This window comes from Chiloscyllium plagiosum, unplaced genomic scaffold, assembly GCF_037043375.1.
Source record: "Chiloscyllium plagiosum isolate Xiang-an unplaced genomic scaffold, Cpla_swu_hap1 HiC_scaffold_50, whole genome shotgun sequence".
Lineage (NCBI taxonomy): Eukaryota > Metazoa > Chordata > Chondrichthyes > Orectolobiformes > Hemiscylliidae > Chiloscyllium > Chiloscyllium plagiosum.
Genome location: NW_028270188.1, coordinates 51,952,183 through 51,975,556, shown reverse-complemented (window position 1 = coordinate 51,975,556; position 23,374 = coordinate 51,952,183). Strand labels below are relative to the sequence as shown.

The following is a 23,374-nucleotide window of genomic DNA, read 5'->3' as shown; positions in this document are numbered from 1 at the left end:
AGGTGAGTTGCAGGTCAACTGAAGACCCTCGGTTTGTCTCTGGTCTGTCTGCCTTTTGGTATGACTGATTTAGGGTCTGTATGTGACCTACTGTATTCAGGTTTGCCAACAGCACGAACAGTCAAATGGGGAGGTGATGCCCTAGTGGTTTTTATCAATGGACTATTCATCTCGAGACCCACATAATATTTTGGGGACCCGGGTTCAAATCCTGCCACAGCAGATGGTTGCTTTTTGAATTCAACAAAAGCCTGGAATTGAGAGACTAATGCTGACTGAATCCATTTTCAATTGTTGGAAAAACCCATTTAGTTCACTAAAGTCCTGCATGCGACTCCAGACCCATAGTGACGTGGCTGACCCTTAACTAACCTCTGGGCAATTGGGGATGGGGAATAAATGCCGACCTGGTTAGTGATGCCATGAATGAATTTTAAAAAACACTGAGGAGAAGCCTCTCAATCATTTGCAGATGGCATGCGTTGGAGGCACGATGGCTGAGAGAGAGATGTTTTTAAAAACCTGTTTGGACTTATTTTACTCAGCTTGGGTTATGGGAGGAATTGAACCCATATATCTTTTTGGCCCACAGATGATAACACTACATCACAGGATTCTAAAACAAAGTAAATCACTAAGAGTCTGTTAGGAGTTGGAAAACACTGCCACTGCACCACAGTCTGATGCTTGTGTGGTTTGCTATGGTAAATAGGTTTTATTAGCTAGAACCTGCTGAAGTCGCAGTGTAAAGCCTGCTTTCTATTGTACACCACCCTCCCTGCAATGCCCAGGCAGTAGTTGGGTGTGAACAGTGACTGCTATGTACATGCTGAGTGGCCTGCCCCGGTGTGAACCAAAGGTGATGAGTGAAGGAGTTCAACTAATGCTTGATAACCAGTCTGAGCCTGGTGATTATCTGGAGTTGGGTGGTTGGAATGCTTTTGTGAAAATAGTTTAAATGTTTGGCATGGTGTGCAGTTCTTAACTTCTGGGTGTGCGCTGTTACAAAGGGTTTGCCATGGATGAATAACATGTGATGTGCATTATTTCTGTAATAGTTTGGAAGCCGGAATTGATTTTGCGTGACTTATTTACCCAACCCCATGCCAGTTGTTTAAAGATTGCCTTCAGACTACTTGGGATTTGTGGATTTCCAGCACTATTTGGTAAATGTCACGGGAGATTGTGCAGCCCAGGATTGTAGCATCTGCTTGGATTTTATTCTGTGGACACCTAAGGTCGGGTTTGAAGCCCCGATGCATTGGGCAGCAATGGCAGCCCTCAGTGAATCGAGCTAATTCTTAATATGCCAGAACTCTATCCATTGGGCTTTGGAGGGACTGTTGAGGAATAGTTCTTCTGGGTGTGCGGGGTCTAATGTTCTACCTTAGCCATTGTCACCAGTTTCTCTGCTCTGAATCGTTTATTGGAGCTATTGTGTGCAAATTGGCCTTGTGTCCCCTACCTTGCAACAGGGGCCAAGCATTGCAGTGGTGAGAGGTGCTAGTGAAGTACAATTTCTTTGGGTCACAAGATCTGAGGGGAAATGAGGTTTTGTAGGCATTGGGGCGGTTTGAGGGGAGGGGGCAAAGTCTTGCGCGGTTTCTAACTTCTTTCTTATTGCAGCGATCCTTCCTTCCAAGTTCTCTCTTTTCACTGGGCTTGTCTTTCCTGGTGTAGAACTGCGGCTGTGGTACGGGCAGCTCGTGGCGAGATTGCGAGGTAACGTATGAGGTGCTGGTGCTGTGTGGTAGCGTGTAGAGCAGCTGAATGTGTAGAATGTTAACACTAGTAATTGGCAGCACTATGCCTTCTCAGCGTGCTTTGTGAGACCTGCTTCATTGAAGAGTGTGGTGCTGGTTAGTCGCTGTGTTGTTAATGGTTTTTACACATTAGATTAGTTGCATGCTAAATGGGCCAGTGTGCTGGGAATGCTAAATATGGGATAGAATTAGACGCTAGTATAATGTGAAATAAGGCCATTTGGCCCATTGAGACTTCGTGGGTCTCTTAATGCACTATTTTATTGGACCCTATCTTTTCTCCTCCCCTGGGCTAAATCTTCGATATTCTCAGTCAGTTGAGGTCTTGTTTTCCCGGCTTGTATCGAATCTCCGGCCTAGAAACTGGCCCAACTGGTATTTACAATCTAGGTCCCAGTCTTGCAGTGTTCATACGTAACTTTTTTTTTGCTTTTGTACACCATTCCCTTGTTTGTAAAGCCCAGGACGTCAAATGTTCTGCATTGTCCACCGACCATACCACCTTCGGTGATTTGTGCGCGTGCACTTGGGTCCCATTGCACCTGCAGCCCCTTTCATTATTTAATAAGATTGGTCCCCTTTCTATCCAAATAAACTTCACTGCGGAAAATTGTGACAATTCATTAGCTGCTTGATCCAGCAGCCTATCCTATATCCTCTTGAAGTCTGTCGTTACCAACCTTGCAGTTTGCGATATTTCTGAGTATTATCAGAGAGTTCTGGAATGGGAGTGTGTCCACACAAGTCTGATTCAACTATGACAGGAAGAGTGGGGGTCATAATACCAATACCATGCTGAAAATTAAGCTTTCTCAATAACATTATTGCCTGCACAAGGCTGGTTTCATTATATCGTCTCCTGTCTCGTCATATCAGTTCTAGGGCTCTGATGTTGTTAGATGACAGTTTGAGGAATGTATTTTAGAAGGTCTAAATGGCTGATCGCTTACCCTGAGGCTATAACCCTTAGTTCTCGCCTCTCTGGCCTGGGTAGGCAGCCTTTTCACAACTACTTCACTGGTCCCTCCCGTAAATCATTTTATGAACTCAAAGTCATAGAGCACAGAAGCAGACCCTTCAGTCCAACCAGTCCATGTCGAACACAAATTCAAACTAAACTAGTCCCACCTGCCTGCTCCTGGCCCATATCCCTCCAAACCTTTCCTATTCATGTACTTATTCAAATGTCTTTAAACGTTTTAACTGTGCTCGCATCCAGCACTTCCTCAGGAAGTTCATTCCACACAAACTACCCACTGTGTAAAAAAAAAAAGCCCCCTTTTTAAAAATCTCTCCTCTCACCTTAAAAATATGCCCCAGTCTTGAAATTCCTCCCCTCCTAGGGAAAATACACCTGTCATTAACCCTTTCTATACCCTTAGTGATTTTATATACCTCAAGAAGGTCACTGCTCAACTTTCTGTGCTCCAATGGGAAAAGTCCAAGCCTATCCAGCTTTTTTTAAATAACTCAATGTTCCAGACCTAGCAACATCTTGGTAAATCTCTTGAGTCTTCCTTAGCTTAATTATATCCTTCCTGTAACAGGGTGATCAGAACTGGGCACAGTACTCCAGAAGAGGCCTCACCAATGTCTTGTATAACCTCAACATGAGTTCCCAACTCCTATACTTAAAGGACTGAGCAATGTGCTTCTTTTGTGATATGGAAACCAGAATCAAGAAACAACACACATCTGGGTGGGCAACACCTATACTTTCAGTAGGAGTATTTTTGCACAACCTTCGAAGTTTACGTCAAAGGGGAAAATGACAACCACTCTCCCAATTAGATGTCAGAATTGTCCCCGAGGCAGAGCTGCTTAAAATAAATTTGCCATTTTTGTTCTATGCAGAGCTGTTGGCGCAGCCTGTGAATTTAGAAATACAAGTTGAACTGGTTTTAATTTGGCTACACTGTTCCAAAAATAACGCCTTTTGTTTCACGAGTGTTTCGGGTAAATGATTAAACAGTGGATATTCTTGCTGTAATTCTCCTCTTCCCCTCAAGACTCGATCAACCAGTTCTCCCGTCTTGAGCGTCGTTGGAGTTGGGGAGCAAGGAAAGGAGAGGGTGGATCTTACCAATTTTGCACAATGTTGCAAAGTGGGGGAGGGCCTGTCGAAAGTGATGAAACGTGTTTCTCTGTTTGGTTGCTACCTGTTGCTCAGGATGCTACCGAGTCTCCTGTGGTTTGCTGTGAGTTACTCTCACTTGCCTGAGTCACTTGCCTGAGCTCCTGCTCTGGAGACTTTTGAGTGTCTAATCCGGGCCTGCGTTCTCAGTGGCAGTATTCATGTTGTCGGACTGTTGGTACCAGCGAAGCGTTATGCTATCAGTGTGTCAGTGCTGAGGGAGCACCACCTTTGGCCACAGGTCAGTGCTGATGATTTGAAAATGAAGGTGGAAACTTTCTACTGGATCGTGAGCCAGTGCAGCTCGTGGGGCGATCAGATAGAGTATGTGGCAGGAAAGTTTAGGTAATTGGTTAATCCATTACTTAGCTTTGCAGTGATTGGTAATTGGCTGTTTGCTTCATTTAACATGTCATTAAATTCTTAGATTTGTAGGGTGATGATACTTATGGAACTTTGGGTTTTGATTATAAACGTTGTGGGTGTGGTGATAGCTGGGTGAATAGACACAGTGAGAAACTAATGGAAGCTGTCAAGAGAAGGGAAACACCCATTCTGAGTCTAATGCTGACTTATAAGCTTCAGGTATTATAGTTTGGGCGCACCCTTGTTAATTGGGCTGTCTTAAGTCCTTGTGTTTTGAGGCTGCACAGACATGCTTGAATGTTGATCTCTTCCCAAGTAGAACAGCTGTTTCACCTTACTGCTGTTTTTGTCTGTCTGTCACTTACGAATGCAAGTAAAACCCTTGCAGGAAGGACCGTGCGGTTTTGCAAAGTGGTCATGCCATCTGTGGGACATAAGCTGCTTCTCTGCTCAAATGCATAACCTGTGGTTTAAGAATGCGGCCTGTTTTGCCGCATTGAGGGCAATTATCGATGGTAAGGCTGGCACTTGTCCACCAATGAGGCCCAAATTCATGAGAGTTAATTACATCGGGCTCTCAAAGAAAAATTGTACAAGCCAGCTTAGTCGTAGAGGGTTCATGTGTGGGTTGGGTGAGCAGAAATGTATAAGATTCTGCTTTGAATTATCATTGAGCGGCAACTGCACCCCTTGGTCGAGAATAGTACTTGAGACTGGCTGTGAGGCAACAAAGAGTCTGCTCCTGCTTGCTGACCCGACCCCAGTAGTCAGGTGAATTACAGAGGCTGTCTGGCAAGGTATACTGATGTGATGTTGTCTCACGGGAGGAGCAGTACCAGTGTGCTGTCTATTCTGAGCAAGGCCTTGGTGACTGAAGGCTAATGAAGGCATTAATCTGTGTAGCCTCCATTAATTCAATCAGGGAAATCCATTTGGTCTGAGCAGATGCCATCAGCCTGCGTTCCATTAGTATAATTTAGTTCAGGGTACTGTGGCTGTCTCCTGATAGCACAGAAAGATCGTCTGCTCTCCAAGTACGTTAGTGGCTGCAGTGTTGGTGGGGCCTGTGTAAAGTTGGATGTCACCTTAATACCATCTGGGCTGCCATGTAATACCTGATCATGTATGCGCTGTGCCCGAAAACACGGATGCAGTGCCAAAGCAAAGTTACAAGCCTGCCAGGGAGGATTGATAAGAATATTGCAACACGCGCAGCTTCCTCTGACAGTCTAACTCGATACCACTTTAATTTATTTCCTTCCTCGTCCCATGAAGACAGGAAAAACAAGTTTCAAAGTCGAAAACTCGTGTGAGAGTTACCAGATCCTGTTAGCTGGATAGTTTTGGGAGGCTGTCATCAGTATCGCCGGCACATGTGCCAAATTCGTCTGAACAAGTTCACATTTTTTCAGTCAGAACTCTGTGCCAGTGCCCAAGCCAGATGGTGAAGTGGAATTACCATGTTAATTTTGTCCTTGAGTTTCCTTCAAATCCTAGCACAAGATGTGTTGTCGCCTTGGCACTGTGGTTTGATTTCTTCCATTTCTAGTCTGTGCTGAGATACTTGGCTTTGGCTGTTGAGGAGGGAGATAATAACCAGGCAGGATTTCTACTTTTCCCTCTAGGAGCTTCACCTCTCACTAGGGTATTCTGCCACCATTTGCCAGTCTAGCCTCCCTCAGATGGAAAATAATCCTGTAAATTGGATGTTGGATAAGTTCATGAGTCCGGGTAGGTGAGCACTTTGGAGGAAGTGACCATAACTCGGTTACATTTAGTTTAGTGGTGGAAAGGGATATGTACATGCCACAGGGTAACAGTTATAGATGGGGGAGGGCAATTATAATGCGATTAGGCAAGACTTTGGATGCGTAGAATGGGGTAGCAAAATGCAGGGGATGCAGACAATGGAAATGTAGAGCTGGTTTAAGGAACAGATACTGCATGTCCTTGATGGGTATGTCCCTGTCAGGCAGGCAGGATGTGATAAGGTAAGGGAACTGTGGTTTACTAAAGAAATTGTATGGAGAAAGTGAGGTCTGCAGATGCTGGAGAGCAGAGAATGTCCGAAACGTCGATTCTCCTGTTCCCTAGATGCTGCCTGACCTGCTGCGCTTTTCCAGCAACACATTTCCATCTAAAGAAATTGTATCTCTTGTTAAGCGGAAGGAGGAGGCTTATGTGAAGTTGAGACGAGATGGTTCAGATGAGGCTATGGAGAGTTACAGTTTAGCTAGGAAGAATTTAAAGAGAGAGTTATGAGGAGCAAGGCGAGGACATGAGCAGTCTTTAGCATGTAGGATAAGGGGGAATCCTAAAGTTTTCTATAGGTATGTGAGAAATAAAAGGATGACTAGGGTAGGAGTAGGGCCAGTCAAAGACAGAAGTGGAAATCTGTGTGTGGATCCTGTAGAGATCAGAGAGGTGCTAAATGAATATTTCTCATCTGTTTTCACTCAAGGAAAGGAGAATATTATAGAGGAGAAGAATGAGATATGGCATATTTAGACTAGAAAGGATAGAGGTTAGTAAGGAAGAGGTATTATCAGTTCGAAAAGGAGTGAAAGTAGACAAGTCCCCTAGGCTGGATGAGATTTATCAGAGGGTTCTCTGGGAAGCTCGGGAGGAGATGTTGGAGCCTTTGGCCTTGATCTTTGAGTTGTCATTGTCTACAGGTTTAGTAGAGGACTGGAGGATGGCAAATGTTGTTCAAGCAGGGCAGTAGAGACGACCCAGGTAATTATAGACCAGTGAGCCTTCCGTCTGTTGTAGGAAACGTTTTGGGAAGGATTTATAATCACCTAGCAAGCAACAATTCGATTGCAGGTGGTCAACATGGTTTTGTCAAGGGCAGGTCATGTCTCACAAGCATCATTGAATTTGTTGAGAAGGTGACCAAGCATGTGGATGAGGGTAGGGCAGTTGATGTGGTGTACGTGGACTTCAGTAAAGCCTTTGATAAGGTTATTGGAGAAAATGCAGAGGCATAGGGCTGAGGGTGATTTAGCAGTTTGGATTAGAAACTGGCTTTCTGTAAGAAGGCAGCAAGTGGTGGTTAATGGAAAATATTCAGCCTGGAGTTCACTTACTAGTGGTGTGCCACAAAGATCTGTTTTGGGGCCACTGCTGTTTGTCATTTTTATAAATGACTTGGACACAGGCATGGGTGGGGATGGGTTAGTAAGTTTGCAGATGACACTAAAGTCGGTGGAGTGGTGGACAATATGGAAGACTCTTGCAGGGGGACTTGGATAAACTGCAGAATTGGGCTGAGAGGTGGCAAATGGAGTTCAATGCAGATAAATGTGGGGTGATTCACTTTGGTAAGAATAACAGGAAGGCAGAGTACTGGGTCGATGGAAAGGTTCTTGGTAGTGTGGATGTGCAGAGGGATCTTGGAGTCCGTGTACATAGATCCCTTAAAGTTGCCACCCAGGTTGACAGTGCTGTTAAGAAAGCAATAGGTGTGTTAGGTTTTATTGGTAGAGTTACTGAGTTCTGGAGCTGTAATGTTATGCTGCAACTATACAAAACATGAGTGCGGCCGCACTTGGAATATTGTGTACAGTTCTGGTCGCCCCATTACAGGAAGGATGTGGAAGCATTGGAACAAGTGCAGAGGAGATTTTCCAGGATGTTGCCTTGGCTGGAGGGAAGCTTTTATGAGGAAACGCTGAGAGATTTGGGTCTGCTCTCATTGGAGAGAAGACGACCAAGAGGGGATTTGATAGAGACATCCAAGATGATCAGAGGATTAGATAGGGTGGACAGTGAAAGTCTTTTTCCTAGGAGGATGACGTCGACTTGTACAAGGGGGCATAACTGCAAATTGAGGGGGTGATAGATTTAAGACAAATGTCAGAGGCAGGTTATTAGAGACTGTAAAGGGCGTGGAATGCCCTGCCTGCCAATTCAGCCACATCAGGGACATTTAAACAATCCTTGGAGAAGCACATGGATGATTATGATATAGGGGGATGGGCTTAGATTAGTTTACAGGTCAGTGCAAACCGAGGGCCGAAGGACCTGTTCTGCGCTGTATTGCTCTATATAAAATAGAGGTGTAATTGCGATATTCCAACCCATTGAGTCTGCTCCACCATTGTTACTGATCTCATTGTAATCTTAATTCTGCATCCCTGACAACCTACACTCCCTTGTTTACAAAGAATCTACCTATCTCTGCCTGAAACAAAGATAATACCATCTCGTCTTTCACCATCTTTTCGCAATGAGAATTCCACATACATGAGCAAAAAAAAAAGCCTATTTTCTGTCAAAAATGAACCATCCCCTTAGTTTTAGACCGTGATCCCTGCATCTCGATTCTCCCAGAAGAGGCACCTTTCACTGTGCATCTGCCCTGTCAAGTCCCTTTGGGATATTAAATGTATCATTCAAGCTTCCTCTCGTGTCTGACGCTGTTATTAATACCCTATTTGGATTGCAGTGATCTCCTCCTTTTTCTGCCCTCTCCCTACTCTGAACTTGAATTGTTTCCTCACTATTTCTCTCCTTCTGAAGTGACTCTTCCCTCACTATCCCTGTTCCATTGTGAGGCTTGCCTCAGCTCAGGCAATATTGCACAATGAAGATTGAAAGCCTAAATACTATTGATCGCTGCTGGATCTCAAGCTCTGGAAATCGCTCCCTAAACCTCTTCCCAGCAAATTAAAGGCTCTAAATAGATGCAGTGTGTTAATCCCAAGTATCCTGAATTAAATTGGATTCGATTTCGCACACTTGCCAGCCAAGAGCGTTGTCATTGTTGTGGGCTGAGGTGGGACTGCAACAACTCAAATTCAGACAGCTCAGCATCACCACCTCCTTGGCACTTGGGAGTAGCTTCTAAATGAGCCCTCATTCTTCGAATTCACTTTATAAAACACATAATAAGTAAATTCTACAATCTTTTCAGTCTAGGGTGCAGGAATGTGGCTTCCTGAGAAATGTTTATAGCAAGCGAATCCTACAACATAAGCAGAAGTATCTGGCCCATTGACACTGTTCTGCCATTTCAGTAAGATCATGGCTGATCTTTTCATGTACTCAACTCCACTCAACGCGTCTGCTCATCATAACCCTGACTTCCTTTACTGCTCAAAAATCTAATCTGTCTTTGCCTTAAAAACATTCAACAAGGTAACCTCAACTGCTTCACTGGGCAGGGAATTTCCCAGATTCACAGCCTTTTGGGTGAAGAAGTTCCTCCTCAACTCAGTCCTAAATCTGCTCCCCGTTATTTTGAGGCTATGCCCGATAGTTCCAGTTTCACCCGCCAGTGGAAACAACCTCCTTGCTTCCAGCTTATGTATTCCCTTCATAATTTTATGTTTCTATAAGATTCCCCCTCTTATGCTTCTAAAGTCCAATGAGTATAGTCTCAGTCTGCTCAATCTCTACTCATAAGGCAACCCTCTTAACTCCAGAATCAACCCATTGAACCTCCTCTGCACCCCCCCCCCCCCCCCCCCCCCCCCAGTGCCAGTACATCCTTTCTCAAGTAAGGAGGCTGAAACTGTACACAGTACTCCAGATGTGGCCTCACCAGCACCCTATACAGCTGCAGCATAACCTCCCTGTTTTTAAACGTCATCCCTCTAACAGTGAAGGACAATATTCCATTTTTAACCTTTTCAGTCTAGGGTGTGGGAGTGTGCCTTCCTGAGAAATGTTGATTGTTAGTGACTGGAGCTGGAGAATACCTTGTGGTGATTTTGTTTCAACGTAATTGCTTTAACGTGTGAATGGAATTGTTTGCTGTCAGTGAGATGAGACTGACGTTTTTGAGGGACGGTTGTGGAGGGTGGGAGGAAATAAGTGTGACATTGACAGGAAGTGGCTGCTATACACATGCTTTTTATAGCGCGGAGTCTGGCATTGTTGATTCTGAAGTCTTTTTATTTCACACCGAGAAGATTCCATCAATTTCCCACCCACTCATTGCCCACAACAACCTTTCTTAAAAACTTTTTTCTTTATCGTGGATTCATTTATTCCTTAACGCGTCAGTTCAGTTCTTTTCTGATGAATCTTGTTAACAAGAATGATGTTTGGCTGGCATAAGGCTAGAATAGAGAAAGTGCAGGGTGAGAGAGGGACCATGTGGCACCAGGGGACCATTGGTATCTATCACCTTCCTGGCTCTGGTGAAAATTGCTCCCCCCAGATGCCAGGAGGTGCTTTGGGCATCTCAGCCACCAGGGCAGTTGTTGTCTACACTGCCAAGTGCCTTTTGAGGTTTTGTGGGCATTGATGAGAAGCTGGAGGATGAATCACTCCCAGAGCAGTGGCTGGCTGACTGTGTGTGCATGAGCATGTTTGGTTATCGTAAAGTCATAGAGATGTACAACGTGGAAACAGACCCTTCAGTCTAACTCGTCCATGCCTACCATATATACTAAATTAATCTAGTCTAGGCACGTTAATCTAGGCACATATCTCTCTCAACCCTTCCTATTCATGAACCCAAACAGATGTCTTCTAAATGTTGTGATTGTACCAGCCTCCTCCACTTCCTTTGGCAGCTCTTTCCATGCACCCACCACCCTTTGCGTGAAAACGTTGCCTCTCTGATCCCTTCTAAATATTTCCCCTCTCACCGTTAATCTATGGCCTCTAGCTTTGGATTCTCCTGTCTTGGGGAAAACCTAACTTGTCTGTTCACCCTATCCATACCCCTCATGATTTTAAAAATCTCTTTAAGGTCATCCCTCAGGCTCCAACACTCCAGGAAAAATAATCCCGGCTTATTCAGCCTTTCCCTATAGCATCCTTGTGAATCTTTTCTTCATCCTTTCAAGCTTACCAACATCCTCCTTATAGCAGGGAGAGCAGATCTGAGTGCAGTGTTTCGAAGATGTCCTAACTAATGTCCTGAACAGGCACACCGTGGCATTCCAACTCATGCTTATGAGCCCTAATCTCTTGTCAGGGAACCTTTTTTTTTATTTGTTAGTAGAATGTGGTCATTGCTTGCTAAGCCACTGTGTATTTCACTAGTAAATTGCTCTGGAGAACATGGTAGTGAGCTGCCTTCTTGAATTCTGCAGTCCATGTCGTATGGGGATGCCTGTGGTGCGCTGGCAGGGAGTTCCTGCGTTTTGGAACACTGGCTTCTTACTACTGTTTCAAGTCAGAATGGTGTGAGGTTTGGATGTGGTTCCTGTGCATCTGCTGTCCTTGCCCTTCCAGTGACCGAGAGTGTGGGTTTGAAAAATTATGTCGAAGGAGCTTTGGTGCATTGTAGCAGAGCATCTTGTACATGGTACACAACACCTGCTGTCTGTGGTAGTGGAGGGAGCAAATGCTGATCAAGCAGTCTGCTGCATCCTGGATGGTGTTGAACATCTTGTGTTGTTGGATCTGCTCTCATCCAAGCAAGAGGGTGGTATTCCTTCATTCCTAACTGTTTCTTGTAGTTAAGTAGGCAGGCAGTAACAAGACAGGAGGTGAGTTACTCGTTTACAGAATTGCCAACTTCTGTCCTGCTGTTGTAGCTGCAGGGTACATTCTGAAGACATTATCCTTGTCTGGTGCTTAACGTCATCGGCAGGAAAGAGGGGAGCCTCAAATTCAGGGTCCGTGATTCACATACCACTTCTCTGTGTTCTGCCAACTGATATGTACTGACAATTTACTTTATTTTTCTCCTTTGTAGGGCTGACTTACAGGAGAGTGCCATCTTCAGAGGTACGTGAGTGATAAATGCACCCTATTGGATGCAGTTATATAAATGTATTTATTACTTTGTTTCTGCTAGAAAAGTCTACATTGAAGATGAACTTTGCATAAAGCTTATAATCTTTAATTAACCATAATTCTCTCCTGCGATGTGAATGCTGTCTGTGGGAAGCATTTACTGCCATAACAAGCAGCTCGTGTGGTCACACGTTACCTTTGGCGATCACAGCCAGAGACACCATGGGACTTGTGCTTAGCCCTGTACCACTGAATTAAATTACAGAACCATTCACGTCAGCCGGAGGAGTGTTCGGAAAGAGCCCTGAGCTGCCACCTCACTGGCTTTCTCGTTCCCTGAGTGCAGTGATAGACCCAGTGGTGAGCAGGGAGCAAGGCTGGCGCGGGGGTGCGAGAAGAAAAGCAGCATCATCTGGTATACCCTTTCCGGTTTGGTGATGCGTTCAAAGGCACTGTCGTAATCTTCAGGAGCGTTGGCAAGAGGTGCCCCAAAGCAAGGTGGTAGCAAGCGTTTGGCAGTTTCCGGAGTTGGCCGGAATGCAGTTGTTTGAGGCTGAGAACTCTTGTATCCTCGTGGTGCTGGGAGGCTGTAATCGTTACATGACATGTTTACATGGAAATGTAGATGTCAGAATTCACAATATGACGTGTCAGAGAAGTTGAAAGGAAGTAAAGTTGCAAGCATTTATTCATTTGACATAATGGATGGGCAAAACAAGAGTTGCATTTTTGGTAGTTTTAAAAGCGAACTTAGCTTAGTCTGGTAGGGAATGGAGCTGGGAGTAGGAGTAGTGTCTGTTGTAGTTGGCCATCTTGATATTGATGATATCCACTTCTAATGGTCATTTCTCTGCCCTGAATATGTCAGTTTCTCATTCTTCCTTGGGATGCACCTATTCAACTGAGAGACTTCAACCTTGTACCCCTGCCTATTATTAATGTACATGACACTTTATTCATGGGGTGTGGATCCAACTGTTAATGCAAAATCTATTGAATAAATGAGTTCCTGGTGGGATTTGAACCTGTGTGTTGATTTGGACTTGGAGCATTAGCCTGAGCTGTGCAAAACTGGTCCAGGGCATCACTCAAGTGTTATAGAGTCGTAGAGATGTACAGCACAGAAACACCGTTTGGTCCAACTCGTCCATGCTGACCAGATATTCTAACCTAATCTAGTTCCATTTGCCAGCATTGTGCCCATATCCCTCTAAACCCTTCCTATTCATGTCCCCATCCAGATGCCTTTTAAATGCTGCAATTGTACGAGCCTCCACCACTTCCTCTGGCAGGTCATTCCATACACACACCACTCTCTGCATAAAAAAGTTGCCCCTTCGGTCCCTTCTAAATCTTTCCCCTCTCACCTTCAACCTATGCCCTCTAGCTTTGGACTCCCCAACCCTGGGGAAAAGGCTTTCATTATTTACCCAATCTATGCACTCCACCCCCATGATTGTATAAACTTCCATAAGGTCACCCCTTAGCCTCCGACACTCAGGGAAAATAGCCCCAACCTCTTTAGCCTTCTGGTAGTGATTGGAGTTTCTCAACCTTTTTATCCCCAGCATTAAATCCCTCCCCAGTATTCGGGAAGTAGCCGTAACTGAGCTCCCAGCAATTGACTAACCCGTGGTGGAGTAGAGTTCCTGACTGGGTGTGGGAGGGGATGGTTTCAGAGTTGAGCACAGCATCATTATACAATGCCTTTCATTTTATCTTCAGTGACGCGTAGGAGAGATTTTAATGAGTCAGCGAGAGTGATGATACTGTGGCTTTAAGAGGTATATTTTGTTTTGGGTTTTTAAAACTAAGAAAGGTTGAGACGGAGATGTGGATCGGTCTACTCCAAGCCAATGAAGTAAACAGTTTTTGAGGCCTTGGGGTTTTTTTTTAAAGTTCGAACAATAGAAGCAGCCTGTGTGTGTGTGGTCAAGCCAGGATTTTTAGTTGTAGATTTTCAGTAACAGTTGCTAGGTTTGGAGGTTGCAGGATATCTCTCCCTGCTGCTGTCTCTCACTCAGTTGTCTCTTGATGTTTTCTTCCTCTTGGACTGGAGAATCACCTGTGAGCCAATCTATTTTACTGAATTTGCCTTTGCCAAGGGTGTGTTTGTGGCATGTTACTATTATTGGAACAGTTACTGTTTCATAGTAAAATAATCTATTATTCTGTTAAGTTTTCCAAATTGTTCATTCTTTTGTATTTTAACTATGGTTGATGAGTAAAGAGTGTTTTGCTACAAGTCTGGTAGTTTGACCAATCGAATTGCATTCGGAAAACAACACATGGCACTTGCCTATGAAATAAGAAAACATTACGCTCTAGACTATCTTATATTTTGGGGGGGGGGGGGGGTTGTTCTGGTCTATAACACAAGAGAACGAAGGTTTGAGAAGATTTGTAGCTCAGGTTGAGATTCTGGATGTAGGTTTGCTCACTGAGCTGGAAGGTTCATTTCCAGACATTTTGTCACCCTACTAGATAACATCTTCAGTGGGCCTCCAGGTGAAGCACTACTGATGAAAATTCCTGCTTTCTAGTTATATAAATCTATTTATCTATAAATAGAAAGCAGGAACTACCAACAGTGCTTTGCCCGGAGGCCCACTGAAGTTGTTACCTCGTAGGGTGATGAAACGTCTGGAAATGAACCTTCCAGCGCAGTGAGCAAACCTACATCCACAAGAGAGAGAATTTCAGAGGATGTAACCACTGAAGGCTTCAGTTGTGAAAACTTACTTTCTGGGGTGCAACATAAATGACTTGCATTGGGCTGACAGCATTGCCTTCAACTTGATTGGCTTTCTTGTTGGCAGATGGCAGCAGCCTCTTCGTATGGCACACAGTTGAAGAAGATAGGCCACCGGCGAGTGGACTCCACCGGGGAGACTACGTATAAAAAGGTGGGTGTCTGTTCCTGAGATTATATATTTGCCTCTTTCCCACCTCCAGAGCTTGTGGGTGTTGGCAGTCCTGTTCCACGTGTGTTGCGGCTGGTTGGCAGCTTGTTCAAGTGGCTGTGCCTTTGTGTGTTTGAGAGAGGGAGATGATGGTCCAAACATTTATACCACACTAGTGTCTTTACTTGTGATACTCAACCTGAAGCTGCTTGGTGGCTATCATTGTCGGCCATCTTGTCATTGACAATATCCACTTCCCATCTGTGCCCAGATAAGGGATTAAGTTTGGCGAACTGGCTGCTCATGATGGGCTGAATAACTGTCTCTGGGAGCAGATCACAGCACTGGGAAAGGACAGAGATGTCTTGCAGCAAATCCTGCACACTTCAATGACACACCTTGCTGCGTTTTTCCCCGAGTGGATCACAGCACGAGAGAGGGAAGAAGAAAAAAAAAATCGCTCACCTTGTTTAAACGCGCGTTGGGTTGAGGAGCCGATTTTCTTCTCGTTTCCGGACTTGGTGCAATTTCCTACTTCTTGCTTCTGATCTTGTACGTGTGTGTTTTTTTTCCCATCGCAGACGACCTCCTCTGCCCTCCGAGGTGCCATTCAGTTGGGGATCACGCACACAGTTGGGAGTCTCAGCACTAAGCCTGAGCGCGATGTCCTCATGCAGGACTTCTACGTGGTGGAGAGCATTTTCTTCCCAAGGTGAGGGATTCAACAGACCTGGCTAGTGTGACGATGATGCTCCTTTAACAAGTTACAGTGTCCTTGCTGTTTGTTTTCAGAGGGGTCATAAACAATACTGACTCGAAGTCTAAGTTGAGAGTTTTAGGGCCAATTTGATTATAGCTAACATAGCACATACTGCCTCAGGCAAAAGGCTTTTAAGTTTTTTTTTTTAAAAATCTTGTACTGTGAAATGGGAGTGGCCAGTTCTCTCAGCTCAGCTTTACTCTGGTTTGGTTTGGTTTTAGCACAGTAGTGGAAAAGACTGCTGGACCCAAAGAAACAGATCCATGCTGATCTCTCTCTGACTTCTCTCCTGTAAGACCCCGTGTTTGATTTTTACCTTTTGTGCCAAGGGGTGTTTATGGGCATTGTCTCAAGTATTTGGAACAGCATCATTAAGTTGGGATGATCTGTTGGATTTTCAGATAGGTTGTTATCCTGTATTCTGTTTTCTTTTGTGTGCCATTCCGTAATCTTGTAAATAAATTCTGTTTTGTTTAAAGCTAAATGGGTTGGTCAGCTGCATCACTCCTGGAATATCTGCGTTACACCTGCTGAAAACAACTAGCAAAGTTAGGGCCACTTTCTTGAAATGTTTTGAGCGTGTCTGGCCTGTGGTGGAGGGTTGTTTTTCAGACTGGAGGCTTGTGACTAGTGGAGTGCCACAAGGATCCGTGCTGGGTCCTCTACTTTTTGTCATTTATATAAATGAATTGGATGCGAGCATAAGAGGTACGGTTAGTAAGTTTGCAGATTACATCAAAATTGGAGGTGTAGTGGACAGCGAAGAGGGTTACCTCAGATTACAACAGGATCTTAATCAATTGGGCCAATGGGCCGAGAAGAAGCAGATGGAGTTTAATTCAGATAAATGCGAGGTGCTGCATTTTGAGAAAGCAAATCTTAGCAGGACTTATCCACTTAATGGTAAGGTCCTAGGGAGTGTTGCTGAAGAAAGAGACCTTGGAGTGCAGGTTCATAGCTCCTTGAAAATGGCATTGCAGGTAGATAGGATAGTGAAGAAGGCGTTTGGTATGCTTTCCTTCATTGGTCAGAGTATTGAGTACAGTAGTCATGTTGCAGCTGTAGAGGTCATTGGTTAGGCCATTGTTGGAATATTGCGTGCAGTTCTGGTCTTCCTATCGGAAAGATGTTGTGAAACTTGAAAGGGTTCAGAAAAGTTTTACAAGGATGTTACCAGGGTTGGAGGATTTGAGCTACAGGGAGAGGCTGAACAGATTGGGGCTGTTTTCCCTGGAGCGTCAGAGGCTGAGGGGTGACCTTATAGAGGTTAATAAAATCATGAGGGGCATGGATAGGATAAACAGTCTTTTCCCTGAGATCGGGGAGTCCAGAACTAGAGGGCATAGGTTTAGGGTGAGAGGGGAAAGATATAAAAGAGACCTATGGGGCAACCTTTTCACGCAGAGGGTGGTATGTGTGTGGAATGAGCTGCCAGAGGAAGTGGTGGAGGCTGGTACAATTGCAACATTTAAAACGCATCTGGATGGGTATATGAATAGGAAGGGTTTGGAGAGATATGGGCCGGGTGCTGGCGGGTGGGACTGGATTGGGTCGGGATGTCTTGGCTAGCTCCTCCAGATCCTGTGTGATCTAACCCTTACCATTTCTACCATGTGGACCCTTGTTGAACCGCTCTGCTTTCATCAACCTTCTTCGTTAGTTCTTCAAAAAAATACTAATTCAAGTTAGTGAGACATGAGTTTCCCAAACAAACACAGCCATGTCGACAATCTCTCTAATCAGAGTCGAGTGTGTGGTGCCGACTGTGCTTAAACAGACCGTGCCTTTTCAAATGCATGTAAGTCCTGTCCCTCAGAATCCCTTCCAACAACTTACCCAGTATTGACGTAAGGCTCACTGGTTTGTGGTTCCCTGATTTTTCCTTACGACCTTCTTTAACTCGTGGCATCGCATTAGCCAACATGGCACCTCACCCGTGGCTATCAATGAAACAAATATCGCAGCAAGGGTCCCAGTAATCTTTTCCCTGGCTTTCCACCACAAAGTTCTGGGAAAACACCTGATCAAGTCCCAGTGATTAATCTACTTTTATGCATTTTCGGACCCGCCAGCCCTGCCTCTTCTGTAATATGAACTCCTTTCAAGGCCCCTCTATGGCTGAGGGGCGTCACAGTGGCTCAGTCATTAGCACTGCTGCCTCACAGCGCCGGGGACCTGGGTTCGATTCCAGCCTCAGGCAACTGTTTGTGTGGAGTTTGCGCATTCTCCTTGTGTCTGTGTGGTTTCCCCCCACAGTCCAAAGATGTGTAGGTTAGGTGAGTTGGCCATATTAAATTGCCCATAATGTTCAGGGGTGTGTAGGTTGGGTACGTTAGTTATGGGCAATAAGGTAGGGGAATGCGTCTGGGTGAGATGCTCTTCGGAATGATGGTATGGACTTGTTGGGCCGAATGGCCTGTTTCCACATTGTAGGGATTCTATGGTTCTATCACTATTTATTTCCTGAAGTTCCATAGTTCTCCATGTCTTTCTCTACAGTAAGTACTGACGCAATATATTCATTCAGGATCTCACCCAGTTCCTGCGTTCCATGTTGGCCTTTAAGGGGCCCTATTCTCTCCCTAGTTACTCTTTTGCCCTTAATGTATTTATCGAATCCCTTTGGATTCTTGCTAACCCTATCTCACGTCATCTTTTTTGCCCTCCTAATTTCCCTTTAAAATATACTCTTACTGCCTTAAGACTCTTCTCGGGATTCACTCAATCCCAATTGTCTAAACCTGACATATGCATCCTTTTCCAGACCCTCAATTTCTCTAGTCATCCAGCATTCCCGACACCTACCAGCCTTTCCCTTCACACTAACAATCTCTGAACTCTTGTTATCTTGTTCTTTAAAGGCCGCCCACTTGCCAACCATTCCTATACTGATAAATCGCCTCACCCAATCAACTTTTGAAAGCTTCTGTCTAATACCGACAAAATTGGCCATACTCCAATTTAGAAATTTGCTTAGTTCTATAACCTTTCCAAAACTCTTTTAAAACTAATAGAATTATGGTCACTGGCCCGAAAAGTGCTCCCACACTGACACCTCACTTATGGCCTGCCTTATTTCCCAACAAAAGATCAAGCATTGCTCCTTCTCTCGCAGGTACTTCCACATATTCAATAAGAGTGTTTTTGTGTACACACACAACAAATTCTTCCCCATTCAAGCCCTTCACACTAGGACAGTCCCAGTCTATGTTTGGAAAATTAAACTTTGCCTTGTTGTTTTGGATCTTCAGCGAAGGAAGCAACTTGACACCAGCCCATCACTACGCCGATTTCAGGTTCAAAAACTATGCCCCTGTGGCATTCCGATATTTCCGGGAGCTGTTTGGAATTCGCCCTGATGACTATCTGGTAAGTGTCGGTGGTTAGTCTCCAAAGTAATGGAGGGGGGGGGCGTGGTTGTCATTGAAGAGTTCATTGGCTGGTCATAGGGTGAAGAAGATTCTCTATTTGAAGAGACAGCTTCACGTTTGTGAGGGGCTTGGGAGATTGGCAATGAGATAGGGCAAGAATACAGGCAGCAGCGTTTTGGATGAGTGTTTTGAGTGGCATGGGGTAGAGGGCTGTGTTGGTCAGTCAGGAGTGCTTTGGGATTTTCAAATCCTGAGGCTGGAAAGTGTAGTGGGTAGGTGAGAGCTCCAGAGGCATTGTTGGAGTTGTGCCTTGACACAGCTATGATGGTGCGGTCTGAAGTTCTGACGATGTTCCTCAGCTTAAGGCAGTTAACCAGGGATGAGAAAACAAATCTGGTGGGAATACGATACAGGCAACAACAGTTGTAGGTCCTTGTGAGCCACAGGAGAAGGGGTGTAAGGACTGACTAAGGGAGCTGGGATGCATTAGTCCATGACAACAAGCCAACCTTCAATCCATTGAGTCCATCTATACTTCTGCCTTGGGAAGGCAGCCAGCGTAATCAAAGACCCCTCCCATCCCGCATGTCTTCCATTGGGCAGGAGATACAAAAGCTGAAACACACGCTAACAGATTCAAGAAAACTTCTTCTCCACTGTTATTAGACTTCTGCACAGACCTCTCAAATTTTAAACTTAATGTTGATCTTGCTCTTCGTGCACCTTTTCTCCAATCGTAATGATGTATTCATGCCTCGCCCTGTTCTATTATCCTAAAGCACTTTGTATGATATGATCTGCCTGTACTGCATGCAAAACAAAACATTTCACTGTATCGAGGTACATGTGACCGTAATAAATCAAATCAAAGAATGTGACTATCCTGCTCAGACTTTAGTTTAGACAAGATCTGTCAATATAAGGTGGAAAAAGTGGCTCAGTGGTTAGCACTGCTGCCTCACAGCGCCAGGGTCCCAGGTTCAATTCCATCCTCTGGTGACTCTCTGTGTGGAGCTTGCACAATTCTCCCCGTATCTGTGTGGGTTCCCTCCGGGTGCTCCGGTTTCCTCCCACAGTCACAATGATATGCAGGTCAGGTGAATCGGCCATGTTAAATTGCCCATAGTGTTAGGCGCATTAGTCAGAGGCGGGGTGGACTGGTTGGGCCGAAGGGCCTGTTTCCACACTGTAGGTAATCTAATAAGACTGCGGTTTTGAGCAACATCATGGCTGGGTGAGCACTGTAGTCCATGCATGACAGGTGAGAGTCACACCTGACTGATTTGTGCCAAACAATGTTCCAACAAACAACAGGTAACAGGGCCATAATATTTCCTTACGTTTTAATCTGGTAGGAATACGGGAAACCTGTGCAACGCTTTAAGTCTGCAAACCTCTTTGTGAATCTGCTCTCCTGGTGACTGCTAAACAGCCTGGGTCTCTGTACAGGTGCAGTGCCGTGTTAAAAATTGTAACTTGCAGGCTACTAAATGGTTACCGGAAATGCCGAGTTGCAGAGAAGTTTACAGACTGATTATGACTGTGGCTGTGCTTCCCCTGGAACTTTCAATCTGTTTGAAGTTTAATGTTGGCGAAATGTCGTGGAGCGGCTGTGCGTGGACATAGAGCTTTGGGCACTGGTTTTGAGTTACGAACAGACACTCTATAAATTGACGCTTTTCTTTCTCTCCTCTCCAACCCTTCAAAACCCCCCACCCCCCAAAAAAAAACAGTATTCTCTATGTAACGAACAACTGATTGAGTTGTCTAACCCCGGTGCTAGTGGCTCTGTCTTCTACGTATCTGCTGATGATGAATTTATCATCAAAACGGTTCAGCACAAGGAGGCGGAGTTTTTACAGAAGCTGTTACCTGGATATTACATGGTGAGTTCTGTTTGAAATGTTTTCTCCCTTCTGTTAGGCCTATTTAGCAGCTGCTGGAGCTCTGTCCCCTAACTATACCAAGTGGACTCACCACTATTCTTTAGAAGGCAATGGGCCACAGATGCCCACCTAGCCAGCGATGCCCAACTTCCATGGCTGCATCAAGAAATAAAAATTAGGGCGGCACGGTGGCTCAGTGCTTAGCGCTGTCGCCTCTCAGCGCCAGGGACCCGGCTTTGATTCCACCCTCTTACTGTGTAGTTCGCACGTTGACACCCCCCGTATCTGTGTGGGCTTCCTCCAAGTGCTCCCACAGTCCAAAGATGTGCTGGTTAGAGTGGATTGGCCATGCTAAATTGCCCCATAGTGTTCAGGGCTCTTCAGGTTAGGGGGTTCACCATGGGGAATGTAGGGTTACAGTGATAGGAAAGGGGGAAGTTAGTTTGGATGCGATGCTCTTCAGCGCATTGGTGCAGACTGGATGGGCTGATTGGCCTGCTTCCACACTGAGAGGATTCTACGATCTCTCCATCCTCTCTCATCTTGGATTCTTCACATAGACTACAAAGCCAACTAAGATGTATCAGGCTGTTTATACCCCTGTATTCCTGATGGGCTGAATCTGTGTGTAGGGATCATCCCGGGATACACTTTTAACTGGAAGGTACTTTAAATAGCTGTTCGACCATGAGGTCCATCACTGGAATGCTGGTTGATTGATGTCGATCACATTGAATTCACGAACGTTTTGTTAATTAAGGATAGGTATATGTGCATGCTATCGTTGTGATCAAGAATACTGGGGAAAGGTTTAAAATCCTGTTTCCACCTTGAAGAGGACTGGTCTATTGAGTAGGAAAAAAAATTGCACTTGTGTTGCACTGAGAATTGGAAAAAGACGCATTCTATTTCTTCCCCTCTCTGATCTCCCCCTCCCACTTTAAGACACTTCTTAAAATTGACTTGTCACCTGTCCTGACGTCTCCTTACGTGATCACATCAAATTCTGTCCAATAATCACTCCTTGGGATGTTTTATAAAAATAGATGCATATTGTTGTAAAGTGCTTTGAGGTGTCATTTAGATGCGAGTTTTTTTTTAAAAACAGAAAGATCTCTTGCTGTCTCTCTCTCTCTCTCCTGACAGAACTTGAACCAGAACCCTCGCACGCTGCTGCCCAAGTTCTTCGGGCTCTACTGCATCCAGTCAGGGGGCAACAACATCCGATTGGTGGTCATGAACAACCTGCTGCCCCGGGCATTGAAAATGCACCTGAAATACGACCTGAAAGGGTCAACGTACAAGCGGAGGGCTTCACAGAAAGAGCGCGAGAAGCCACGACCCACCTTCAAAGACCTTGACTTCATGCAGGATATCCCGGATGGCCTCTTCCTGGATACCGACATGTACAGTGCCTTGTATAAAACGATTCAGAGAGACTGTTTGGTTAGTACCATCACCCTTCGTTTGCTGCGGCAAAGGGCTCCGCACAGGCTGCACATCGGGTGTTGGGCTTCCCTGTCCGTCCCTTGCCGCCTTCCTTTTTAACGATGTCAGTGCCCCCACACCACCAGATGTCTCAGCTGTGCTTTCGGTTGCTGCACTATTACATTGAGTCATGGAGCTTTTACAGAACGGGGGGAGGCTGTTCCTCTTATGTCTGCGCTGCGATTCACCTTGTGCTGTTCACCACCACCATCTACCTCCCCACCCCCATAACCCTGCATGTTCTTCCTTGCAAATGCTCCTCCACATGCTCCCTCGTGCATTCCCCCATGTCCTGACTGTTCAAGTTTCTCCTCAACGTCAGCGTTGTTTGTTTGTTTGTTTTGCCAGTTTTGTTTTAATCGCTAGCCTCACCAAAGCCCAGTTCTAAACCATTGCAACTGTCCCTATCCAGCCTGTCCTGATGTGGAGCACGCGCATCGAGCCCCCCTCTGAACTCTCTCTCCAAGGAACTTCTCCAACCTTGTGACCACCACCACCTAGCCTCTGTCTCTTTCCTCAGCGGAGTAGAATTTGACGCCAGAGGTCACGAGATCCAACACCATCACACAATTGACGTTTGCTCATTCATGGATTTCCAAACTTGCAATGTCAGGCCTGAGTCTGCTGCTTCAGCTCAACTGAGCCGCATGGCAGCTTGTTATTTTTTTTCCCCCAAAGAAAATGCTGTTTCATGCTAAATTACTGGCGGTTGAAGCTGGAATGAGTGCAACTCCAGAGGCTCAAGATGTGAGACACCAGTCTGCTTAATTGCCACCCTGATCATCATCATGTTCCCTTTAACGCACGGTGGCAGCAGTGTGTACCATCCACAGGATGCCCTGCAGCCACTCGCCAAGTCTCCCTTGACAGCATCTTCCACTAATATACCACCTTCTACCCTTTAAAAGGATGAGTGGCATGGTGGCTCAATGGTTAGCACCGCTACCTCACAGCGCCAGAGACCCAGGTTCGATTCCAGCCTCTGGCAACGGTCTGTGCGGG

The 23,374-nt window shown here is 45.3% G+C and overlaps 1 protein-coding gene across 4 annotated transcripts in view; it reads left to right on the top strand.

The window, feature by feature from the left end:
* Positions 1-23,374, top strand: part of LOC122544746 (phosphatidylinositol 4-phosphate 5-kinase type-1 alpha-like) — a 53,557-nt gene that overhangs the window by 7,519 nt on the left and 22,664 nt on the right. For 2 of the 4 annotated variants that reach the window (XM_087985084.1, XM_087985082.1), the window contains exons 2-8: positions 1,681-1,722; positions 11,924-11,955; positions 14,784-14,870; positions 15,449-15,579; positions 18,879-18,996; positions 20,732-20,884; positions 22,031-22,330. In XM_087985084.1, coding sequence (XP_087841210.1) covers positions 1,681-1,722; positions 11,924-11,955; positions 14,784-14,870; positions 15,449-15,579; positions 18,879-18,996; positions 20,732-20,884; positions 22,031-22,330 — 863 coding nt within the window. Of the gene's footprint in view, positions 1-1,680; positions 1,723-4,029; positions 4,139-11,923; positions 11,956-14,783; positions 14,871-15,448; positions 15,580-18,878; positions 18,997-20,731; positions 20,885-22,030; positions 22,331-23,374 lie in introns of those variants that run through there. The other 2 variants (XM_087985085.1, XM_087985083.1) reach the window with 2 other exon arrangements.